The 21,838-nt window shown below is 43.3% G+C and overlaps 1 protein-coding gene across 1 annotated transcript in view; it reads left to right on the plus strand.

Annotated features, from left to right (window-relative positions):
* The first annotated feature begins 16,048 nt into the window (after window positions 1-16,048).
* The window catches only part of LOC119300485, a 14,744-nt gene continuing 8,954 nt past the window's right edge, over window positions 16,049-21,838 (plus strand). Inside the window, exons 1-6 of the mRNA XM_037577428.1 lie at window positions 16,049-16,140; window positions 16,237-16,405; window positions 16,759-16,771; window positions 17,471-18,240; window positions 18,977-19,126; window positions 19,497-19,689. Of these exons, the coding sequence (XP_037433325.1) occupies window positions 16,049-16,140; window positions 16,237-16,405; window positions 16,759-16,771; window positions 17,471-18,240; window positions 18,977-19,126; window positions 19,497-19,689 (1,387 nt within the window). The remainder of the gene's footprint in view (window positions 16,141-16,236; window positions 16,406-16,758; window positions 16,772-17,470; window positions 18,241-18,976; window positions 19,127-19,496; window positions 19,690-21,838) is intronic.

A 21,838-nucleotide genomic window follows, 5' to 3' on the forward strand; every position in this document is an offset into this window, starting at 1 on the left:
ACAACATGGCATCACAACATGACTCTATGACTCGAGTAATTTATCAATAGGCTCCGAGGAGCGAGATATTACAAACATGGGTCTCATGACCCAACACTCAGAGCATACAAGTCAAAGCACAAGCGGAAGCTATCATGTCTGGGTACAGACATCTATAAATGAAAAAGGGCTGAGAAGCCTGACTATCTACCAGATCACCAGATCCAGCCGAGGGCACAAGATCGTAGCTGAGGTAACAAGCTAAACGTCGAATACCACGCGGAATTACTAGTGAGACTGAAGTCTCTCTGCAAAAACATAAAATAGGCAAACGTGAGTACAAATGTACCCAGCAAGACTTACATCAGAACTAACTACATATGCATCATTATCAACAAAGGGATGGTGGGGTTTAACTGCAGCAAGCCAGCTTTGACTCGGTGGCTATCCTGAACTACGACTGCAATGTAACTCTTTTGAGGTGGCGCACACGAGTCCACATATTCACCAACCAATACACCACTATGGATCCGCTCCCGTCTCCCTACGAGAACGCCATCCATAGCACTCACGCTTATCTTGCGTATTTTAGAGTATCCACTTTCACTTGTCTATGAACTGATATAAGCAACCCAGAAGTCCTTTTCCGCGGACACGGCTATTCGAATAGATGATGTTAACCCTGCAGGGGTGTACTTCTTCACACACGCTCTCACCACTTACCGCCGTTTACACGACATGTACTCGGCAACCTTCAAGCGGAAGCCCAACGTGGGTGTCGGCCACGGCCTGCCTAAACACTTGAGTCTCTAGTCCAGGTTTATCGCCTATTCGGGTTCCATCCATGAGGAGATCCGGCCGGAGTTTCGCTCACAGCCCCAAACGATGTGAACAGGGTTCCCGAGACACCAAACGGGCGCCCGGTACACCGTGCCACGTGCCTACCGCATCACAGCCCACCCCTACGGTCAGCGCTGCCCACGGCCTCCAGCATACTACAAACACCAGAAACTACTTGCAACTCCTGGACAGAGGACAAGGGTGATCAAGAAGCCGAGAGGGTCCATTGGTTTCGGGCCCAATGCGTGGTAGTAGCTGAATCATGGATCACAAACACAGAACTCAGTTCCTGAGGACGGCTGCAATGAGACAACCCACCATGTACTCCTACATGGCCTCTCACCGCTACCTTTACCAAAACGTGTTCACACATTTAGCTCACACACAGTAGGACATGTTCACACGCCTCTGATCCATCCCCGATGAATCAGACCTGACTCAACTCTAAGCAGTAGCAGGCATGACAAACAAGCAAGAATGAGTAGGCACAACAAGGCTCAAACAACTCCTACCCATGCTAGTGGGTTTCATCTATTTACTGTGGAATGACAGGTCATGCAAAGGATAAAGGGGTTCAGCTACCGCAGCAAGTAACAGATGAATCGTTGTTGTCCTAATGCAGTAAAAGAGAGCAGGAGCGAGAGAGTGGGATTGTATCGGAATGAACAAGGGGGTTTTGCTTGCCTGGCACTTCTGAAGATAACATTGAGTCTTCATCAGTGTCAACGATCACATCATCGGTATCACGTCTATCGAGAGGGGACAAATACCGGCAACACAGAAAGGAACACAATCAATGCAATGCACAATATGATGCATGATCATGACATGGCAAAATGAATGTGTTTTGGGCTAATGCAACTAGCAACAGATTAAATGAAGTTGGTTTGAATATAACATTCAAATTCAAACTCCATATGTGATTAAATAAATGCCCTTTAATTGATTTGTGCTAAACAGCAGCTATAAGTTGTTCTAACATGCATGAAAATGGTACAGATGGATTCCTTGAATTTTTCTGATAATTTTTCATATATAATTTATTTAATTTGGAGTTACGGTTAATTTTCTATGATTTATTGAAGTTTTAGGCATTTTCTGAAATTTCTGAATTATTTTAGAAAATGATTATCTGCGTCATCATTGCGTCATGCTGACCTCAGCAGGTCAACAGACCGGGTCCACGTCAAACCTGACACTGGGACCCACATGTCATTGGCTCTGTACTAACAGAGAGTTAGTTTTGTTAAACTAAAATAGCCAGGGGTTAGTTTAGTGTGTGGGGCCCGGTGTCAGTGGGTGTGGGTTTGATTAGTGGCGCCATTAGCCGCTAATGACGCCCACGTCGGATGCGTCTACGGTTAGCCGACGGCGACGACCCAGAGCGGCGGTGGCTCACCGGAGTGGCGCTAGGGGCAGCGGCTGTGTGCGCTGAGAGCACCAGGAGGTAGCTCGTGCTCCTGCGCATCCAGCGGAGGCAGCGGAAGGTCGCGGGGCGGCCGGGGCTGACGGCGGCGAGCTCGGCAGCGGCGGCCGGAGCTCGGGTTAGTTTGGGCTCGGCGTTAGGGTGCTCGGGAGGAGGAGCTGGTGGGATCTGCGTGCTCCTGGGAGGGCACCGAACGCGTTGACACACTCAGGCACGGGCTGTGGTGGCTAAAACGACGGAGGCATCATGGCCGGCGGCGATGAGCTCTCGGCTCCGGCGGAATCGAGCTAGCGGAGAGAAACAGAGGGGGGGCGAGCATAAGGGAAGGTGCAGGAGCTCACATGGTGTCGGAAGAGAAGCTCGGCGGGCTCGGGGAGGCTTCTGCGCCGGCGAATTGACGGCGGCGATCTCCGGGCACCAGAGATAAAGACGACGACGCTCCGGTCGATTTCGGCCTCCTCTGATCGCGTGCGTCGGTGGGTAGCTCCACGGGGTCAGGGCGGAGCTCAGGGATGCGGAGAGGGAGCGAGGGGGTGGATGTGGCCGTGGTGTAGCTCATCGGCGTCGGCGGCGCGGTTTGGGTGAGCGAGAGGGAGAGGCGAACAGGGGGGGAAGAGGGGCACGGGGAGAGGGGAGCGGTGCAGGGGGTGCGTGGCGTCGTCCAGGCGCGTCGAGGGTAGCCAGGCAGGCAGGGAGGGAGGAGGTGGCCAGACGTGCGGCGACCACGCGCCCAATCCTTCTGGCGCGAGCTGGAAGAAGACAAGGGGAGGAGGTGGGCCGGACCAACAGTGTTGGGCTGGTTGGGCTACACAAAAGCTGGGCCGGAGGTGAGGTTAGGTAAGTTTCTGTCTCTGTTTTATTTCTTCTGTTTTGTTTTCTTTTTTTTTTCTTTGCCACTGTTTTCAAATTTAAACAAATTCAAAACAGTGCCAAATATCCTCTGAATAATTTATGTTGCTAGATGGACTTTTCCAACAGCACATAAAACATTTCAAAGTTATCTGAAAATATATCCCATATATTATGAATATAATTCCAGATTCAAATACAATAATGATTTAATTTCAGTGCCCAAAATATTCCACATAAATGTTCACCATTTTTGGTTTGGTCTTCAAAGCCTTGCCAAAATTATCAAACATTTATGAAGGCGTTGGAAACAATGAATGCAATTTAAAGGGTTCTTGCCCCTCTTTTAAATTGATTTCTGAGGCTTTCACTTTCCTCATTTCAAGTTTAAGAGGAAATAAACATGATGCAACATATGACTAGCTAGCTCAGAGCATACCAGAACTAGGGATATGACAGTGCTTAAAAGTACTACACCTGCCACTTCACTAACTATACACTACTAGGGAAAACCTTATACATAGAAATTTAGCAATAGTGCGGGTTAAAAAAGGGCGCTAGTGCTAGATAGCAGTAGCGGTTCAGAATAAACCGCGCTGCAGATACGATCCTAGCAGTAGCGCATGTGCCTGTAAAAGCGCTACTACTAATATTCCCATTGTTGGAACGATGGGCTACGCATAGCAGTAGCGGCCTTGCAGGAAGCGCGCTACCGCTATGGCATGAGTAGCAACGCGCTTCCTGTAACAGCGCTACTGCTAATGGAAATAAAATAAAATTAAAAACAAATAGAAAAGTAAATGAAAATGAAAGAAACAGAAAAAGGAGAAAGAAAAAAAATGTAAAGCAAAATAAATAAAAAGCGAAAAAATAGAGAAAGGCTTAGCTGTAGCGTGTGTTAGTAAGAGGCGTTGTAGCTAACGCAGCTGCAGCGCGTTTCCAGGACCCCCGCTATAGAAACAAAAAAGGAAATAAAAAAGAGGAGAGAGAAAATTACATATGTATAGCAGTAGCGCATTTTGGAAAAAGCGTTATAGCTACCTTAGCTATAGCGTGTTCTGCGAAACGTGCTACCGCTAGTTTTGACTTAAACAAAAAACCGTTCCCCTCCCCCGGCCACCACTTGCCCCCCAAATCTCTTGACCCACCCCGCCGCCGTCTCCCCGATTCGCCGTCGCCCCACTTCGCCGCCGTCTCCTGTCGGCGTCGACGCCCCCGGAGCCACCAGAGCCGTGCGCCATCGACGCCACCGGAGCCGCCCCCAACGCCACGGAGCCGCGCGGCCTCATCAACGCCACCGGAGCCTCCGTCGACGCCACCGGATCCTCCCTCACCAGAATTGCCTCCCTCGCCACAATTGCCTCCCTCGCCGTCACCGGAGACGCCCCTACCTCCCTCGCCACCACCGGAGCCATCCTCTGTAAGCCCCCACCCCTCCTCTCTCTCTCTCTCATGCATAGGTTAGCTAGTTTAATTATGTTAATTATCTAGGTTAGGGCAAAAATTTAGTTAGGGCTTTGACAGAGAAGTAGTTAGGTTAACTAGTTTAATTAGGTTAATTACCTAGGTTAGTGCAAAAATTTAGTTAGGGCTTTGACAGAGAACTAGTCAGGTTAACTAGTTTAATTAGGTTAATTATCTAGGTTATTTAGGCAAGTTTTATTTTAAAGATGATCCCTTCCTAGACTTTTATTGTTGATTATATCTTTTCACTGAAGTGGTCATGTTGTTTGTGCCCAAGTGGCTTTGTTGTTTGAATGAAGTTGAGTGGCCTATATATGTTTTGCCGGAATGTTGATTCATTTCTGTTCTGGCAAGTTTCAGGTTCTCGATTTGTCCACTTTTTAGCAAAGGTCATGCCGAAATTTTCCGTGAATTTCGGCATGACTTGTGCTACAAACTAGGATATATCGAGTTCCCGGGATTTGCCGCACCAGGAAGGAGTCAATGTTCCTACAAAACATAGGCCTTTTGTATGTCATTATTCATTTTATTAGGTCTAGAATTAATTTACTAGATTTAATCATAGGAAACATGGCTAGCAACGATGAAGGACAGGGTTCTGGTGATTGCAACAATGTCTACTGGGCGGCAGATCAATTTTTTAGCATTGCCGACGATCAACCGGTGGCATCGGGGACTGAGACCGACACGCAGACCGGTGCTGAGACTGAGACCGGCGCTGAGACTCAGACCGGCATCGAGACCAGTGCTGAGACTGAGACCGGTGCTGAGACTGAGACCGGCGCTACCTCGAAGAGAGGAGCCGGTGTAGAACAGAAAGCAAAGAGGCAACGGCTTCCTAACAAACTCAAGACTACTAGACTGGTGGTCACGGAGGTGGACGACGGCAATTTTGAGCCAAAGGCGCCCGAGGAAGCACGTCGATGCTACGGCAATCAAATAGGCTGCATCATACGGACAACCTGTATCGCTATTTTCAAGATGATGACGAGAGACCACTTTGTGTTGGATGATGATTATGATGAGACTATTTGTATGTATATGCTATGATTACATATGTGGTCTCGCAGACATTTGTATGTGTATCATGATGACATTTGTATGTGCTAAAGATTCTGATATAAAGCCTGTTCAAATACAAAACAAATATGCCAAAAAAACAAAAAAACTACTAAAATTAGCAGTAGCGAGTGGAGAAAAGTTAGCAGCAGCGCGGTAGTAGCAGTAGCGCGCACGGAAGAAGCCCGCTATAGCTATTAGCAGTAGCGAGCTTCCACTAAGCGCGCTGCTGCTACACTTGTGTAGCAGTAGCGCTGGTGAGCACGCGCTACTGCTATGTGTTAGCTGTAGCGCCTTATTAGTAGCACCGGTCCGCGCGCTACTGATACACCTAAAACCCGCGCTGCTGCTAGCCTTTTCCCTAGTAGTGATAATACCTCAAACGATCCAAATACTTCGAGCATACTAAGAGCTCAAACTTGGTAATTACACAAGATTTTCTCTGCCAGTTGTCCCTTGATTATAACTATTTTCAAGTTAAGTGCCTCGTGTCCGTCACAACACTGTTTTTACTTCAGTGCCCCCTGTACCATAATCCGTGCCTCTTGTACATTCTAAGCCCTGCCTCATGTGCGTACAACCACGTGCCTCGCATGACACTTGCCGTGACTCCTACGGGGCCTGTCGTGCCACACCCACCTCACTTCACAACCTTGGTTCTGTAACCAAGTAGTCGGACCCATGCCTCTGCCGCCACAGGTTTGTGCATCCAGAGAGTGCACACCCGTGACTTAAGAAAACACACGTATGTACCTGTTGTGGATTCACCTTTTTCTGCCTTCCATGCCTGAACCAACGTGCCTTTGTCGCTCCCGAGACTTCACAACCATGCCTCTTTAACCGAGCATTCTAACACTCGGACCCATGCCTCTGCAGCCACACGTTTGTGCATCCATAGAGTGCACACCCGTGACATGAGAAAACACACGTACGTGCATTTGTCGCTCCCGAGACTTCACAACCATGCCTCTTTAACCGAGCATTCTAACACATGCCTCTCCCAACGCACTCTTGTACTACATCCACGGGGTAGATACCCGTGCCTCGAGAAGCAGCATGTCCGTGGCTATGTTGGCTTGGTTTCCGTGCATCCACTGCTTAAATCCACGCGCCTCACACAACACTGGCCTCCTGTGCCTGCGTTAACGTGCCTGTAGAACCTGCACTGCAGTGCCTCGTGTGCCTGCATCCACATGCTTGTAGAAAGGCTCCACTTCAGCACTACCACGTGACTTCACAAACGTGGTGCCTTCACTTCTTTGCCTACACGTACATGCACCCACGTGCCTCACGTGGCACTCGCCCAGGCTCTTATGTGCCCCGTAATGCCACACCCACGTGACTTCACGAACGTTGTTCTGTAACCGAGTAGTCGGACCCATGCCTCTCCCGACACACATTTGTGCATCCAGAGAGTACACACCCATGACTTGACAAAACACACGTACAACGTGCCTGTTGTCGATTCACCTTTTCTGCCTTCCGTGCCTGAACCAACGTGCCTCACATGCCTAACGAAACATGCGCTATGACTCTTACATGGTCCCACTGCCACGCTCGCGTCACTCCCGAGACTTCACAACCATGCCTCTTTAACCGAGCATTCTAACACATGCCTCTGCCACCGCACTCTTGTACTACATCCACAGGGTTGGTACCTGTGCCTCGAGAAGCAGCATGTCCTGCCTGTATTAGCTGCATTTCCGTGCCTCCACTGCTTACATCCACGTGCCTCATACGACACTGGCCTGACCCGTGGTTCTCTAACTGCCTGTAGAACCCACACTTCTGTGCCTCCTATGCTTCCCTCTGGAAGTGCCTATAGAACCCACACTTTCGTGCCTCCTGTGCCTGTAGAACCTGCACTTATGTGCCTCATGTGCCTGCATCCAAATGCCTGTGGAGAGGCTCCACTTCAAAACTAACAGTCTCAACACTAAAAAAAATTTGTATCACAAAAAAACCCAAGCCAAGCATAACGAATCTTGATGCCCAGACGGACGGCTGAAGATTAGAGACGGTTCGATGGTTTCCATCTCTCCCTCCCTCTTCTACTACCTTGCTTCCCCTTCCGCAAAGTAAATCTCGAAACCTTCATCACTCATGCACGCTCTCCTCCTTCCTTCTACACACAAACACAAACTCGAAATCGAGTTCGCGTCACCGGACAACTGCCACCTCATTCGCCAACCACACTCAAATCTGACAAACAAACAGCCACACTCTGCCCGTGACAACGCCAATAACCCCGCCGGTTGCGGCGACCCACAGCGAGGACTTCAACAGCGGCGGCGGAAATCGCAACAAAAAAGGAGCAACGACACAATAAGCGGATGGAAGCGAAAAACACAGCACAAGCAACTGAAGGTAATTATCATTCTATCCCACTCCATTCCACCGGGTAGATCGTAGTGATTCTTCCACTTCCAGGAACAGCAACCCCAGCCACCGCTACCAAGGAGTTTTCTAATAACCTAAATCAATTTGCCTAACAAATTGAACTAGCACAGAGATGGGATTTAATAGAAATGCTACTGCTCTCCACCCTGGGATTTTCGCCATACGATTTGTGCTCAGAGGTAAGAAACCTGAAACATCAGTAACTAGAATACGTCCATAGATCCAAACCCCGCAAGCATCCTAAGAGGCCTAAACTGATAACTGTACGAGATTTTCTACATCCCTTGTCCGATCAATGTAACCATTTTTTAAATTAAGTGCCTCTGCTGTGAAATACCGTGAACAAAGAATAGATGTACCATGTGCTTCTATGGTAAAACAACCCGTGCCTCTCTATCCATCCAAATTTGTTTTCACACCATGCAGGTTTTTTTCCTGTGACACTTGACTCTGCTTCTAACACCTGCCCATTTTTTATGCAGCAATGACAAATCCTCACGAAGAAGCTAAAACGTAGCAAAATACTGACGAAGACCCTGCTGAAGAGCATGCAAATCAGCAAGCTCCTATCAAAGGTTTGAGCAAAAAGTCTCCACTGTCCATCTACAAAAAACTATATTGGGAGTTATTAATAACTTAACTGCTATCTTTGACAACAATAACTTAACTATGTCTACAAATAAAACTACCTACCACTTTTTATATATTTCTTTATAGAAAACATAAAAAATGTTCACACACTATCTTATTTTTAATTCAAAAACAGTTTAACTTACCCAATAAATCTTGAACTATCATTGATGATATTCCTCCAATTATGAAATATCACCTACAAAGTGCATTTTTGTCTCAGAAAATGCTTCACCCTGACTTCACTACCCCAGCTGCACTCATAACCTTAATTAATATTTTCTTCCATCCCCTGATTAGCTCAATCGGTAACAATAGTAATAACCTATCTTAACCCAAGAAAATAAAACTAAAAATCCCCTTTAGGAGTTTCACATTCCTTATGCATAATCATGGAAGACATATTTTTTAAATGTGTATCAACTATTTTTGGACAAAAAGAACATCATTTTTTGTTACCTAGTCATTATACAGGACACGAAGACGGTGATATTCACAGCGCAGAAACAGGCAACATGACTCCTCATTCATCAGAAAAGGACACAGAACAAAACATGAGGAACAAACCACCTGCAGAAGAAATGATAACTTACACCAGGCTCAACAAGAATAAACATCCAGCAACAAGCAAAAAAAAGAGGAAATCAGATACAAGCACTGTTTTTACTCCTGGAGCAAAAAGGCTAAAGCAAAAGGACAATGATGAAAACATCATCGACACTAGTATCTTGCAGAATCAGCCATTACCTCTAATGGTACTCCCGCCAACATCACCAACCACCACGAAGAAACAAGCTGAACGCAAGAAGAAAAACAAACAATGAAGGGTAGAAAAAGAACAAGACGATACCAACAGCAAAGGTTCAGATACCAATGATGACGACGATGACAAGGAACATGATGCAGATTTCATTCCTACAGACGGTGATGATCCCGACGAGCATGACACCGATGCAGAACATGACGATGATGTAAAAACACACTTATGTACTAATTTTGAATACCACCATTAAGGACTCAGGATCTAATGTTCCTTTCTAACGAAACCCTTTCATTTTGTCTTCTGAAATAGAACAAATCAGGACAGAAGGACAGAAAGAGAAGAAAGACAAGCGGAAAAGAATTGGCAGCACCAACAGTTGACGAAGAACAGCAAGAAACAGACGAAGAGAAATGCCAAATCAAGGCAGGGTCGGCATTTGCTCATGTCAAGAAAGCATGGAATTTACTTAAAGACCGTCACAGGGAAGATATTAGGACGGCAGGATTTGGTAGCATAGAGAACTGCAAAATAACGGGCTCCATCTGCAGACCACTTGCAGCACACATCTACGACAACCTGGACATAGAAAGCATGACAATAACCTTCGGTGATGGTACCGAAGACAAGAAACTCAAGATTACCAAGGAAGCTATACACAAGGTGTTTGGTTACCCAAACGGCACAGAAAAGTCAGCACCAAGGCCAGCGAAGAGCCCAACTTCAATGAAAAAACTGATGTCAGACCTTGGCTTCAAACATATAGATTTCAGGCCAAAAGAACTGTTCGCAGAGCTAAATAATTGGTGGAACTAGATGACAAACAGCCAAACAGGAAATCAGTTAAAATATTTTTCCTTATTTTTTCCACAACATTGTCTGTGGGTCAAGCGCCGCTATCTTCGCCCGACAAGCTATAATGGTAGAGGACATGAACTATCCAGAGATGGCAAAGATGGATTTCTGCAAGGTAATTGTCGAATGTATTAAGGAAGGAGCCAAGATATGGCAGAAACACAGAGACTTGCCTCAGGAAGAAAAGAACAAAAAGCATGTCAATGGTTTGTCACAAGGGCCAGTAATCATGTACCTCGACTCCCTGCTGCTGCCAACTGACACAAAAGAAATGCGGAAGATTGCAAAGACAATGTGAAGGAAATATGCCCTAGAGGCAATAATAAAGTTATTATTTATTTCCTTATTTCATAATAAATGTTTATTATTCATGCTAGAATTGTATTAACTGGAAACATAATACATGTGTGAATACATAGACAAACAGAGTGTCACTAGTATGCCTCTACTTGACTAGCTCGTTAATCAAAGATGGTTATGTTTCCTAACCATGAACAAAGAGTTGTTATTTGATTAACGCGATCACATCATTAGGTGAATGATCTGATTGACATGACCCATTCCATTAGCTTAGCACCCGATCGTTTAGTATGTTGCTATTGCTTTCTTCATGACTTATACATGTTCCTATGACTATGAGATTATGCAACTCCCATTTGCCGGAGGAACACTTTGTGTGCTACCAAACGTCCCAACGTAAATGGGTGATTATAAAGGTACTCTACAGGTGTCTCCAAAGGTACATGTTGGGTTGGCGTATTTCGAGATTAGGATTTGTCACTCCGATTGTCGGAGAGGTATCTCTGGGCCCTCTCGGTAATGCACATCACATAAGCCTTGCAAGCATTGCAACTAATGAGTTAGTTGCGAGATGATGTATTACGCAACGAGTAAAGAGACTTGCCGGTAACGAGATTGAACTAGGTATTGAGATACCGACGATCGAATCTCGGGCAAGTAACATACCGATGACAAAGGGAACAACGTAAGTTGTTATGCGGTCTGACCGATAAAGATCTTCGTAGAATATGTAGGAGCCAATATGAGCATCTAGGTTCCGCTATTGGTTATTGATCGGAGACGTGTCTCGGTCATGTCTACATTGTTCTCGAACCCGTAGGGTCCACACGCTTAAGGTTTCGATGACAGTTATATTATGAGTTTATGAGTTTTGATGTACCGAAGTTAGTTCGGAGTCCCGGATGTGATCACGGACATGACGAGGAGTCTCAAAATGGTCGAGACATAAAGATTGATATATTGTACGGCTATATTCGGACACCGGAAGTGTTCCGGGTGATTTCGGAGAAAACCGGAGAGCCGGAGGGTTACCGGAACCCCCCGGGAGAAGTAATGGGCCATATGGGCCTTAGTGGAAAGAGAGAGGGGAAGCCAAAGGTGGGCCGCGCGCCTCCTCCCCCCTGGTCCGAATTGGACTAGGAGAGGGGGGGCGGCGCCCCCCTTTCCTTCTCCCTCCCCACTTCTTTCCCCTTCCTAGTAGGAGTCCTACTCCTACTAGGAGGAGGACTCCTCCTTGGCGTGCCATAGAGGCCGGCCGGCCTCCTCCCCTTGATCCTTTATATACGGGGGCAGGGGGCACCCCTTGACACACAAGTTGATCCACGTGATCATATTCTTAGCCGTGTGTGGTGCCCCCTTCCACCATAGTCCTCGATAATATTGTAGCGGTGCTTAGGCGAAGCCCTGCTACGGCAGTACATCAAGATCGTCACCACGCCGTCGTGCTGACGGAACTCTTCCCCGACACTTTGCTGGATCGGAGTCCGGGGATCATCATCGAGCTGAACGTGTGCTAGAACTCGGAGGTGCCGTAGTTTCGGTGCTTGATCGGTCGGGCCGTGGAGACGTACGACTACATCAACCAAATGCTTCCGTTGTCGATCTACAAGGGTATGTAGATCACACTCTCCCCCTCTCGTTGCTATGCATCACCATGATCTTGCGTGTGCGTAGGAAATTTTTTGAAATTACTACGTTCCCCAACACAATGGACAAGACCTCATTACCACGAGCAAACCATCTCAAAGAGAGTGATCTAGCGAAAATAGCTAGAGCAGACATGAAAATGGACGGAAAAGCACGACCAGATGACTATGAATTTGGCAAAATACAGGTATAGCTATATTGTACATAAATCAGTCCTTCCCTTTTTCAAAATGGTTTCCATTCTAATTAACTACATTCCACCAAAACGATGCAGACATGGAAAGGAACATCAGAGAGGATCTTCTATGCCAACACAGCATCAACTCTGTTTTCAATTCGGCAGATAGCAAGAGAACATCGCAAACAACAGCAACACCAGAACACGACCAAACTGCTACCACCTCCACCCAAACGCCAGCGCGAACCATGTGTCGGCACCAGTGGAAGCACGGAACCAAACAAAAGCAGAAGAAAGATTCCAAAGGATAAACAAATTGTTGCAAAAAGTACTCCATGAAGCAGAACGGATACCCTCAATAACCACCAGGGCTGAAAACCAATGCAACGAAAAGGAAAAAATACTGGATGAAAAAAACAAGAACCTAGTCATGCAACAAACAATTTCCCTAATGGATTCATTGGAACAACTCAGACAGTTTCAGGACATAGTTTGCACAAGGTACCTGACAGACAACGCGACCCTGCAGACACTAGAGCAAGCAGATCCAGCAGCCTCAAGTAGACTAGCCGATGCCAACCGCACGAATGAAATCGTAGCCACAACAGAACCAAGAGAAAGGAGAAAAAAAGAAGAAGAAGACGAAGAGAGGAAGAGAAAAGCAAAATCAAGGGACATAGGCATTGACAAGAACAAGATAAAGCAGCAAAAACAGGTAAGTAAATACTAATGCATGGTGTCATGCGCACACTAAAGCAAACCCCTGTTTTCATACCTAAACTGAAAAGAACTGCCTCAATGCTTTAAGGAACATACCAATAGCACGCCAGACCAAGATGAACTCCAACAGCAGGATGGTGTCAACAACCCCAAAAACACGAATGAACACAACAAACAAAGCAACCTCACAGCAGACAATGCTACAACAACAACTACCCCAACACAAGCACAAGATACGATCCACGTCAGAACCTGTGAAGAGGTCTGTATGAACATCCATTTTTCCTTTCAAAACCAGATAGAGTTCTATGTGACCTAACAAACCTCCAACAAAATTTAGGCTCAGCTGGAGAACAATCAACTCAACAGCCCAGCCAAATAAATGCAAGAGCCTAACCCACAATCAACCGTTAGCATAACAAACAACAAAGAAGAAGAAAACAACGAAGAGGAGGTAAACTTCCATAACCCACTATTACCCACACCGAAAACTCATAAATAGCAGGAAAGAAAGTGAACCACAAACTCATATTGTTTGATCTCCAGGTATCACAAGCACTGCAAGACCAAGAGACAACCCGTGATGAAATTGAACCCCATAGTGAACCTCAAACAGACGAAGGGGTCACACAACAGGAACTTTGTGTACAAGAGATTTCTAGTGCCACAACATTGCAGATCACCATCACGAGTACAAAGGAGAAAGCGCAAGACATCCTAGCAGATGAGAAACAAGAGACTGTTATACCTGACAAAGAAACAGTAGATGCATGCACAAATAACCCAATCATCAACACGAAGGTAAAAATTCAACAACAACAACCACTTTTCAAAATATTTTTATGATGTCTGAACTACCTAATACACCCTGCCACGTCAATACAAAGATTATAAGGGATGTCTCACCATTTTCTTTGAACAAATGCAGGAAACAAACGAGTACGCTGATCTCGAAGATCAAGAACTTCAAACAACAACATATGAAGAGGTTGAAGAGGTGAGGTTACAAAGCTCAGACACAAATGAAGTTCAATCTATAATTTCAATTTTTATTAAACAGGAAGAGGAAGCAAGCAAAAGCACTGGCCTAGACATTCAACAAGAAAAACTAGAGGACAACACGACACAAGGAGAAGCTGTAGTACAACGAGTAGACAGTCCTGCAACTCCAGAGATAGAGGTCTTATAAAAAATTGTAATTGAAACAGTCAGAAATGCACCCATTTCTTAAATATTTTTTTTGATGGTGCAGACTCAAGAAGCTCAAGAGACCATCAACAATCAAGACCATCAAACACAACCAGGGGAGCCCAATGAGAACCCAAACATGTTCTTCAAACAATAGACAATAATGCCACTGAAGACCAAGCCACAAAAATTCACTGACCAAACAACAGGTACAAGAGACAGCGGCAGCGTCAACGACTGAAAAGGTAAACTTACGAAACCTACAAGTATGAAATTATAAAATTGCTGCATGCAGAATAAAATAAACTTCAACCTAAACCACATTTGTACTCACTCCAATGGACTCTCACTTTGCCGCCTCTATGTTTGAACAGCTGCAAGAAAAAAACAAGGTCAATGACGATGAACAACAAAATAAAGAGCAAGAGAAGGACCCAAAACCACCACTGAACGAAGAATCAGCAGTAACAACAACAAATACAGAGGTGAAAACACATAACACCTCTTCATGAACTTATAGTTGAAAAACACGCATTTGACATTTCACTACTTTCCTGCATAGCAGAGAGAGGAGACCAATGAGAAAAAGGAGGACACTGAAGAAGGGCAATATGTTCTTCAAAAGGCAGCCATCAACGTAACAGAAGACCAAGCCCAAAAATATTCACTCACCGGAAAACACGCAGCAGAGACGGCAGTAGCAACAATGACTGAAAAGGTAAAGTTACATACGTTGGTCCTATCAAAGTATAAAATAGCTATGTGGAACCTCAAATGCACTGCCACTTAGCCACCTATGTGTTTCAAAAGCTACAAGACAAAAACGACGGCGCCAGCAACGAACTACAAAAGAAAGAAGAAGAAGATGCCCAAAAACCTCCACTCAACGAAGAACAAGCACAACATTCAGCAGCAACGATTGAGGAGGTAAAGTTACATAAGCTAATTCTACGAAAATATAAAGTAGTTCCATGAGAACTGAAATGCACTCAAACTTAGAATCTTTATGATTGAACAGCTGCAAGACAAAAAACATGACAGTGACGATGAACAGCAAAACAAAGAACAGGAGGATACCCAAGAAACTACACTCGACTAAGAACAGGTGGAATAGTCAGCATCACCAACAACAGCTCAACAGGCGAAGTTGCACAAAATATTTCAACAAAATTACACGACTTAATCACAATCAAAATAGCTCAAACAACACACCAAAAAATTTGATGTTTTCCCATAACATCTGCTATAATTGAAATAAAGTAGCAAGTTAAATTATTTCAATGCTTTTTCAATGATAACGCAGAAACACGAAGAAGGCGACCATGGAGATACAAGCAATGAAACAGACACACACATTGTTCCAGAGAAAGAAGAAGAAACCATCGACGAAAACCCTACACCGTCGTACGATGCCAATTCCCCTGGCAGAGAGGTCAGTGCCAACCAGGTCAAGACTAAAAAACAAGACGAAAAGACCACCAGCAAGACACAACGGTTGACAAGGAAAAACATGATGCTAAGAAAGACATAGACGACTCGTATGAAGATGCAGAAAAAACTGAACAAAATGGTACAATGCAAAAAGAAGAACAAAATATGCCGCAACAAGCAGAAGGAGAACAAGAAAGGAACAACACTGGACAGGACATATCTTCTAGCATCGAAGCAGGCAAGACAATATAAACTTAATTGCTATCTTGTGATCTTATGACTTGGAGTTATTTATATTAAATTCAAAATCATCGCAGGCACAATGGAGAAAGGGGACAAAGATAGTGATTCCGTCAACAAAGCCATCGAAGACCTGTACAACGTTGTATGCAAGCCATGGACACAGAGAGAAATGTAAGTTCATGAAACTAACACAAAACACATTATTACACACGATCATTTTGACTGTATCATGTGTAAACTAAAACATTTTATAAATATACTTTGCAGGGATGAGCTTTTCATTACAACGAACAAGTTTGATGTCAATCTAGGCCATGTCGCCGAAAGTTTCAAGGTCGATAATTCAGTACGCACTGAAGCAATCGAGCCCATGCTAACAATTTTGAGAAAACAACTAAATGGCACAGGGAGAAAGATTATGTCGTTAAGCAACACTGTAAGTAAAGATCACGGCAAAAGAATCACGTTTAAAACAATATATATGACTTTATAACTGAACTTACAAATTCCCTTTGTGTATCTGTGACAAAACAAGCAACACTCGATAAAGGAAGCCGACGACGAAGATCCAATGTGCTACAGAAATAATGATCAAAAACACAATAGAAAAAAATTACTACCTGCCAGGCTTACATCATTTTTCAACATGCAAGAACACGAAAAACTGCAAGATTATAACATGGTAAGCAGATCAGCTTGCGTATATGTTATGAAAAGTTATCTTTTTATTTTATGTTTATAAATATAAGAAGATTTCCAAATATTTTCTTTTTATTTTTTGTTTTGCAGTTCCTTCTACCATGTTCGTTGTGCGGGTTTGAGCAAGACGAAAATACAAGTCATTACTTCACCATTACAGTTAACATGCAAAAACAGCGCTTTGAACTCCTTGACTCTTCAACTGCATATCCAGGCACAATAGAATTCTTCCACAATGTAACCAGCAAATTAATGAAAATATGGAAGCACGTAAGCACAGAACTACAGCTTTCACAAAAAAGCATCGACCATTTCAAAAGGGTCAAACTGCAGGTGCCACTTCAAGGAGAAGAAACATAAGCACTTCCAACATTTCACTTCTTTGATTTTTTCAATACAAGTTTCACTACTAAAATTACTGAAATAATTCTCTTATTTCGTCTTTTCAATGCAACAATTACCACTACCATTGCTCCAACATTTCTCTTTGTTCTGTTCCTTGAATACAACAATCTTACTAGTAACATTCCTCTACATGCAGAACGGACTAGGCATTCTATATGTACATGAACCTGAAGCACTACTCCAATGATGGAACAGCAGCAACCTTAAAGCTAGAACAAGTACCAGAGTTGAGGAAAAGAATTCTATATCAACTAATCAGTCAACACAGAGGGAATACCAAACTGTCGTTAATCAAGTGTACAACAGGTTAGTCTTTTCAGAAACTAAATCTTACAATTTTGTCACACTAGAAGAAGTAATATTCTCTTTTAAAAATATTATTATTTGATTCTAACAGATATGCTGAAGTATGAAGTCGATATGGGAGATAAAGAAATGCGACAGACACAATGTTGCATACTAGAAGAGTTTCCGCCAAATCCCAAGCAGAAAGAACATATTATGCGTGCGACAACCACAAAAGAGCATGAAGTTATTGATATATCCAGTAAACACAAAGAGGTTATGGATGTCAGCAGCCACGCCATCGCCCAAGAATCTTGCACAGACCACGAAGAAAAGGATCCACCAATAGAACCAGATCAACCACCACCAGATGACAAGATACCACACCATGCTGAAGAGGAAACGGATGAGCAAAATATTAACAGCAATATCCCGAGCACAGAGCAACCTGAACAAACAGGAACTGATTTAAAAGAGGATGACAGAAGCAACGACGTACCAAATACACAAGAAGAGGTTTCCGAGCAGAAAAAACAACACGTTCTTCTTCAAGAAGAAACAGACTCGACAAGAAATCAGGAAGGCACCTCCAGCACCATCTCTTTAGACTTCCTAAAATACAAAACAACGAAAAAGCATGAAGAAGTTGATGAATTTATTTCAAACCTTGACCCAGACCAACTAAAGCAATACGGTATGCTTAAACAGATGGGGCAGACATTCGATGAAATCAAAACAGCAATGATTTACCAGGAAGACTTTGAGTTCAACAAAAATGCCACGCCGTATCTAACAAGCTTACAGCAAGAATCAGGAGAACATTCAATGGGTCAATCATCTGAGAACAGTTTAGACAAGAAAATCTCGGTCAAGAAGAGACCGGTAAAGCCTTCAAGCAGGCTCCATGGAAAAATTGTGATTCTTACTTTTGTCCCAGGAGATTACAAAATTATGAACAAAGCCAGAGCACTTCATGAATACCTATTCAGCAAAGAAGGACAGGACTAATGCGGAGAGTAAGTACTTTCTCTTGCCACAACAAAAAAACAAAGAAATGTTGTCCCTTTTTTAACCAACCTAACTAATGTATAAACTTTTTCTGCTTGCAGTGTAAACGTATATATTAGCTCGAAACGACCCGATTGGATTACAGGAAAACAAATAATGGAACAGCTACAGAAAGGAGATGATGGACAGATGGAGGGCTCCATCACAAACACATTGTTCGAAGAATGGATAGTGCAGCAACAATATAACACAACCGATAAAGCCACACTTCCTGCAAAATTTGCAAACGTATGAACTCCAATTTGACAAAAACACTTGCACCATTTCAGTGTTTATAAAGATTGAACTAAAAATTAGAAAACTTTTTGGTCACAGATCGTGCTCGGTGTCAAAATTGGAGAGAAAGGAGGACTGGCAAAATTCAATGAGGACGAAGCATTGAAATAGTTTGCACCCCTTGTAACAGGGAATGAACTTTTAAAGAAAAAGCTGGTAAGTTAATAGAAATATACAAACATAATTCATTTCTCCTACAGATTGCACATTTACATAACATTTAATTCTCCTGACAAGAATGAACTTTAACTGACTCTGTCTCCAAACACCGCAGATTATGATACCTCACAACACAGATAAACACTACACACTATACGTGCTCAACAAGTACACGAGCTCCATCGACATACTTGACTCACTGAATTACAGAAACAGAGATGGAAAGAATACATGGAAAACACACCATAAGGATCATCCAGAACTGGTACGTCAATTAAACCTTGTTTTCTAATTGGTTTTCCAATTCCTGCATTCCCTTGTTTAATGCCATAACACAACAATAACACCAAACCGTAATCATGGATTAATAGGATGCACGCACTCATGAAGAAGCATTACGGCGAAGCGGAGCTACGAGCCAACGGCGAACCGAACTGGTCGAGGATACCAGAAACACCTAACAGAGTTTGCGTGCCAAAACAGCAGGGTACCCAATGCGGACACTTCATGGTTCAATTTGCAAAATACTGGAATGGCATTGATCTCATAAAAGATGATGAGGATTTCGATGTAAGTGAATAGTACGAGAGCAATAATTTTAATTTTTTACAAGCACCACTACTTGAATACTTCAGTTATCTCATGAAAGAAAAATAAAAGAATATCCAATGACCTCCATGCAGCAAAGAAACGTAGATGCCGAGTGGAAACCAGAGTTCCTTTTTACAGCCATATTTGGTGAAATAAACCAAGTAAAGTGCGAGGATCTACCTGGAAGAATCAAAGAATTCAAACCAGAAACTTCGAAGTTCTTTTACACCAACAAAGGTAAGAAAATCATTTATACTTATCTTTTTTGGTAATAACCTACCCATCCCACGGTTCACCAATGTCTTTCGTATCACAAGAGCTTACATATTACATATCTGTTTCCGCTGACAGAAACAGATGAAACTAAAAGGGACAAAAGACAAAGCATCAGTCCATACCCAAAACATTCTCATTACTTCCAACACACAAAGGAGGCGTCCAACCTCTTCCATCTAGTCATGAACGACAGCTGGCAGGAAGAATACAAAAAGTGAGTTGTTTTCTATTGCACCTCAAATATAGTTGGACAGAGGCCAAAAATAATGTAAAATTTTGTTTCTCACTGACCGTGACCTCCAAAATTATTTAATCTCCCTGTCGCAGCAAAACTATATTTAGGCGCATCCGCAGGGACAGTGAAAGCACGCAACTTACTGGAGCCCAACTGAAGGTAGTATTAATTTGGTCCAAGACCAGCACAGACGAACATATTTAGGCGCATCATATGGAAAAGAGGGTCCTCGATGACATAGCAGAAATCTGGGAAAGCAAACAAGATTCAAAACAGAGTGATAGAGTAATATTAGGCCCAAACTTTGCAGAGGTAAAATTTTAAAAAGCAAAATCTTGTTTATATTGCAACACCTACTCTTTTTATATTGTTACACAGCTCTTTTTTCTAACCGTTTTTTTCATCGTAATTATTGTTTGCAGCATATATTGGATTTAAAGCATCACAAAACTGGTATTAAAAATTTAAGAATGAACTGCAAAAAAGAAAGAATCAGCTGGTTCCCATGTATCTCAAGGAAAATCAACGGAAAAAACTCTCAACAGCAAACATGGTAACAACCCTTTCCTCCATGACAAAATCTCAAAATATGTGTTCTATTAAATTACTTTATATTAAACTGTCATCTAAGCAACAAGTATTTTGTACGTGGATATTCATTCCAATGGAGAAGGATGACCGCTATGTACTATATGTGCTGGACAAATACAAAAACAAAGTTCACATTATTGATCCTCGAGAAACGCTCTAGAGGAATTTGAGAAAGAAAAGATAGACGTAGATAAATTGGATGAAAAATAAGCAAGTCAAGTTCTTCAGGAAAATGAAGATGCTGAAAAAGAAAGAGAAAGACATGTTCAGGAATATCATGTTCATAAGATGGCAATCGTAAGCATTTATACATAACAATTTTTTCAGTTTTACAAGTTGCAATATAAAAACAATTAATTACAAAATGCAATATTCCCAGGTACCTAGGTTTAAAGAAGTCTTCAACACCATACTAGGACAAACAATGACTCCCATGCGTACAAGATGGCAGATTCATACCGTGCAAGATGTTCCAGTGGTAGAAAAGGGAGAATCAACATTTGTTGTTTTAAAGCTTGCATTCATCTACAATGGTGAAAAGTTTGTCCAAGACCTGGAAGATTTGACAGTAAGTTTATATAGATTTACTTATAAACAACTTATATGCACAAACTCTAATAATATACTTCTCTTCTCGGCAAAATTTCACAGGATGAGGTCGAAGATTGGAGGGCAGAGGCAATGTACATTCTCTTAAGTAGCGAGATGAATCAAGTCAAAGCTAGTGAAATGGGTGACGAGATTAGCAAGATCTTGAGAAAAATGAAGACTAAAACTTTTGATTTAGCTCGCGAGGCTAATTCTATCTAGATGTGACAAATTTTTTTATCAATAACTCACATTTCTATGTAATGTAGTTAGAAATTGCGTGTTCATGTTGAAAAGAGAAGTATTTCGACAACAATGCCTCTTACATCATCAGAGAGTGCCAGTAAACTATAAACAACAATGCCTCCTCTTATTTGTACCACAACACTGACTCCCAAAACGAACCCTTACGCATGACTCTGGGGACCACCCTCCCGTGCCTCCAGAGGTGACAAGGACTTTATGCCACCAAACCCTGGGTCACCATGCACTCGGGCAATATCCACACACACACATACCATTACGCGTGACTCTGGAAACCACCCTCCCGTGCCTCCAGAGGTGAAATGGCCTTTGTGCCACCAAACCCTGGGTCACCATGCCTCCGGGCAATATCCACAACACACATAGCCTTACGCGTGACTCTGGAGACCACCCTCCCGTGGCTTCAGAGGTGAAATGGCCTTTGTGCCACCA

The sequence above is a fragment of the Triticum dicoccoides genome, chromosome 5A, assembly GCF_002162155.2.
Source record: "Triticum dicoccoides isolate Atlit2015 ecotype Zavitan chromosome 5A, WEW_v2.0, whole genome shotgun sequence".
NCBI lineage: Eukaryota > Viridiplantae > Streptophyta > Magnoliopsida > Poales > Poaceae > Triticum > Triticum dicoccoides.